The sequence below is a fragment of the Plectropomus leopardus genome, unplaced genomic scaffold, assembly GCF_008729295.1.
Source record: "Plectropomus leopardus isolate mb unplaced genomic scaffold, YSFRI_Pleo_2.0 unplaced_scaffold28163, whole genome shotgun sequence".
Lineage (NCBI taxonomy): Eukaryota > Metazoa > Chordata > Actinopteri > Perciformes > Serranidae > Plectropomus > Plectropomus leopardus.
In genome coordinates, this window is record NW_024630672.1 from 1 (window position 1) to 2,999 (window position 2,999).

Here is a 2,999-nt window from a genome sequence, read left to right on the forward strand (position 1 = left end):
TTTTTTTTTACGCATTTTACCTACTTAGCATATTATACATATTTATATTTTTTATATTTTACACACTAGTGTTAAGCATAATGCACGTATTTATATTTTTTATACATATTTTCATAATTATTCTCCATTCTTACAATTCTCTAGGCCTTACATCAGAGCGACTGTAACGTAACACAATAGTCAGTAAAGTATTTTGGATTATGAAATTGTGATACTCCACCTGTTGAGTGCAATTCAACAGGTGGAGAAATAAAATATTGTGTCACATAAATTCAGACTACAGTATCTGTGTACAAACGTGTATTTGTTCATGATTTAATTTCAATGTTCTAACAGTCATCATCAGTGTAAGATCTGTGTTTGTGTAGATGTCTCATTGCAATTTAATTGTGGTTTCATTTTCAAATTACAGGCATTTTTTTCTGCACACTAAATGTTTAACAAACCACAGCTACATTTCTGTGGGTTTCAGTTGTTGAAAAGGAAGTTTAACTAATGCAACTCTAAGACAAGTCTTGAGAAAGTCTGCAGCCGACCCTGAGCCGAGATAATGATCGCACCACCAAAACTAGTTAAACAACTGCATGCATGTTAGATGCCAACATGGAAAACATTTATTACATGGCAAACCAAGCGAGGAGTACAGGGTTATTTTGGACTGCACCTACACAGGGTTTTTCTCTGTTTAACCAAATTTCCTCCCACTCTCTGTCTTTTGATCATTTCTGATCATGCATATGCACAGAAGCAATCACACACACACACAAATAGCCCATGTAAGCCAACTCACTGACACACCGCAGGCTCTGCTTGTACAGGCCCCAGATGAAGTCTCCACACAGGTCGCACCACGTGGGCTGAGCGTGGCTGCAGGGCTGGAAGTTGTGTCCCTCTCCCTTCTCCTCAGGAGGCTGGGGGTCCTGGGTGCTGCTCATGAGTCTGATGATGCCCACCCTGCTCAGCAGGTCTGGGACCTTCCCCGGACTGATCCTCAGGGCATTGGCTCTCTCCAGGCGCGGAGGTGAGCAGGGCGAAAGTGTGCCATGTGTCAGCTCGATCTGCTCTCTGTCCGTCCTCAGATCACGGAGCTCGATGAACTCCCCCCAAGACATTGTGTCATTCAGAGCCTGGTTTCATCCATTATTACTGACAAGAAGAAAAAAATACAGTTAGCCACTGGAACATCCTGTTTTAACAATTCAAACACTGATCTATTGAGCAAGCTGGCACAACGTCAACAACTTCCAGGATGCTTGGAGAGAAGCAACAAGTCTAAAGAAGTCAAGACTTAATTGCATAGTGACCAAAACCTGCAGTGTTCAACCTGATGTTTATGTGGTGGTTTGAAAAGGTTTCCATTTGACTCTGCAGTCTCTAGATGTTAGGGCCTCCTCTATCAGGAAACCAAATGCATTTATAAAAACCAAAGGGGATATTATCAATCATACAAAAAAAAAAAAAAAAACTGTAAAAACTGCATACAGCGGTGGTATCTAGATCCTGTGCTCAAGTGTTCAAGTTGGAGCTACCTTTAATGTTGCCTGATTGGTATTGTATTTTGGGAAGTTTATAAACTGATCATATTTTTAAATGTAAAATGTTGTTCTACGGAGAAACAACAGCTACTACATAAATATAAGTATAGTAGCATAAAATGGAAATACTTAATATTATCAATAAATGATTTTACAATTTTATGATTTTATAATTTTATCATTTAATTATTTTTTTATGTAAAGATGTATCGCTTGCTAACATTGAGGCATGATGGCTTCTTATATTTTTTTTATTTCAAACTGTTAAAATGTCCATTTATATTAAATTTGCCTTGCTAGCCTGTTTCACATTCACTCATGTGAAGAATACAGTGCACATAATTCCCTTGTTGTAGTACTTTGTGCTGCATTTTTTATATGAGAGGGGCTATATAAATAAGTGTTTTAGTATTATTATTACTAACAACAACAAAAATAATAAAAATAATAATAATAATAATAAATATCACCAAAGTATTATGCAAGAAATAATGCACTTACAGTGAGTTACACTGACTATACGATATACATATTATTTGCATACGCTACTATAGTTTTATATGTGATGGTTTGGCCTAATGTTTGTATATGACACGTTGGTTCATACATAACATCTATATAAGTGATTATGTAATATTTGTCTGTCTGCAAACCTCGTGTAAGTAAAGCAGGTTGTTAAAGTAGCCATAATAACCTGATGTGAGATAAATTACCGTAAGATGTTAATGTAGCCAGTAAATTCACCGCAGGCCTACGCTTTCCAACATGAGTATGTCTCTGTAAATAAAACAATTAAAGGTGCATTTGCGAGAGGTGGGAGACAGCAGGCTTTGTTAATAAAGTAACACCAATCACTGACACGTTAGAGTAAAGTCAAATCTTCAGCCTCACTCACCAAAACAGGGGCGAAAACAGCCCCGTGGCGACCGCTTTGTCTCAAAACTTCTTCCATCCGGAGAGAAAAACTTTCCGCAGCTAATTTCTGACGGTTTCCAAGTAACATAACGGAGCAGGAGGAGGTGTGCGGCTACATCTCTGGAAATAATTTATCATCACCGGCTGCTCTCAGAAAGACCCGCGGAGGCCCTGCTGTAACATCAGAGGAGCCGCGGGCTCTCTGCACCTCTTAAGACATCTTCAGATTCAGTCAGACTGAGCTGTAGGAGGAAACAGCTTATCATGAAAAAGAGAGAGTAAGATGAGACTGAGCTGCACCGACATCCGGAATGTTTTCACATAGGGGGTGCTTCTGAGTCCGGAGCACCGGAGTACAGCTGAGTGGGCGTGCAAATTCCCCGAACCAGCGTCTCAAACCTCATATACATCATGCTTCAACCTACAGCCAGTCCTGCAAGTGTTTACTGACAGAAAGCCAGCAATGCAGAGAGGTAAAGTCTGAACCAGCAGGAATATTAACCAAGAAGAAGAACCACAAACTCACAGCCACTTTAACTGAGGACGATC

The 2,999-nt window shown here is 39.4% G+C and overlaps 1 protein-coding gene across 1 annotated transcript; it reads right to left on the minus strand.

Moving 5' to 3' along the window:
• Positions 1–719: 719 nt before the first annotated feature.
• LOC121938003 (ras association domain-containing protein 1-like) lies at positions 720–2,737 on the minus strand. Its single transcript, XM_042481293.1, has 3 exons — positions 2,431–2,737; positions 2,249–2,312; positions 720–1,146 (listed from the first exon to the last, which is right to left on the minus strand). Exon 3 carries the CDS (start codon positions 1,110–1,112, stop codon positions 720–722), a length of 393 nt encoding a protein of 130 aa, XP_042337227.1. The 5' UTR covers positions 1,113–1,146; positions 2,249–2,312; positions 2,431–2,737.
• Positions 2,738–2,999: the final 262 nt, after the last annotated feature.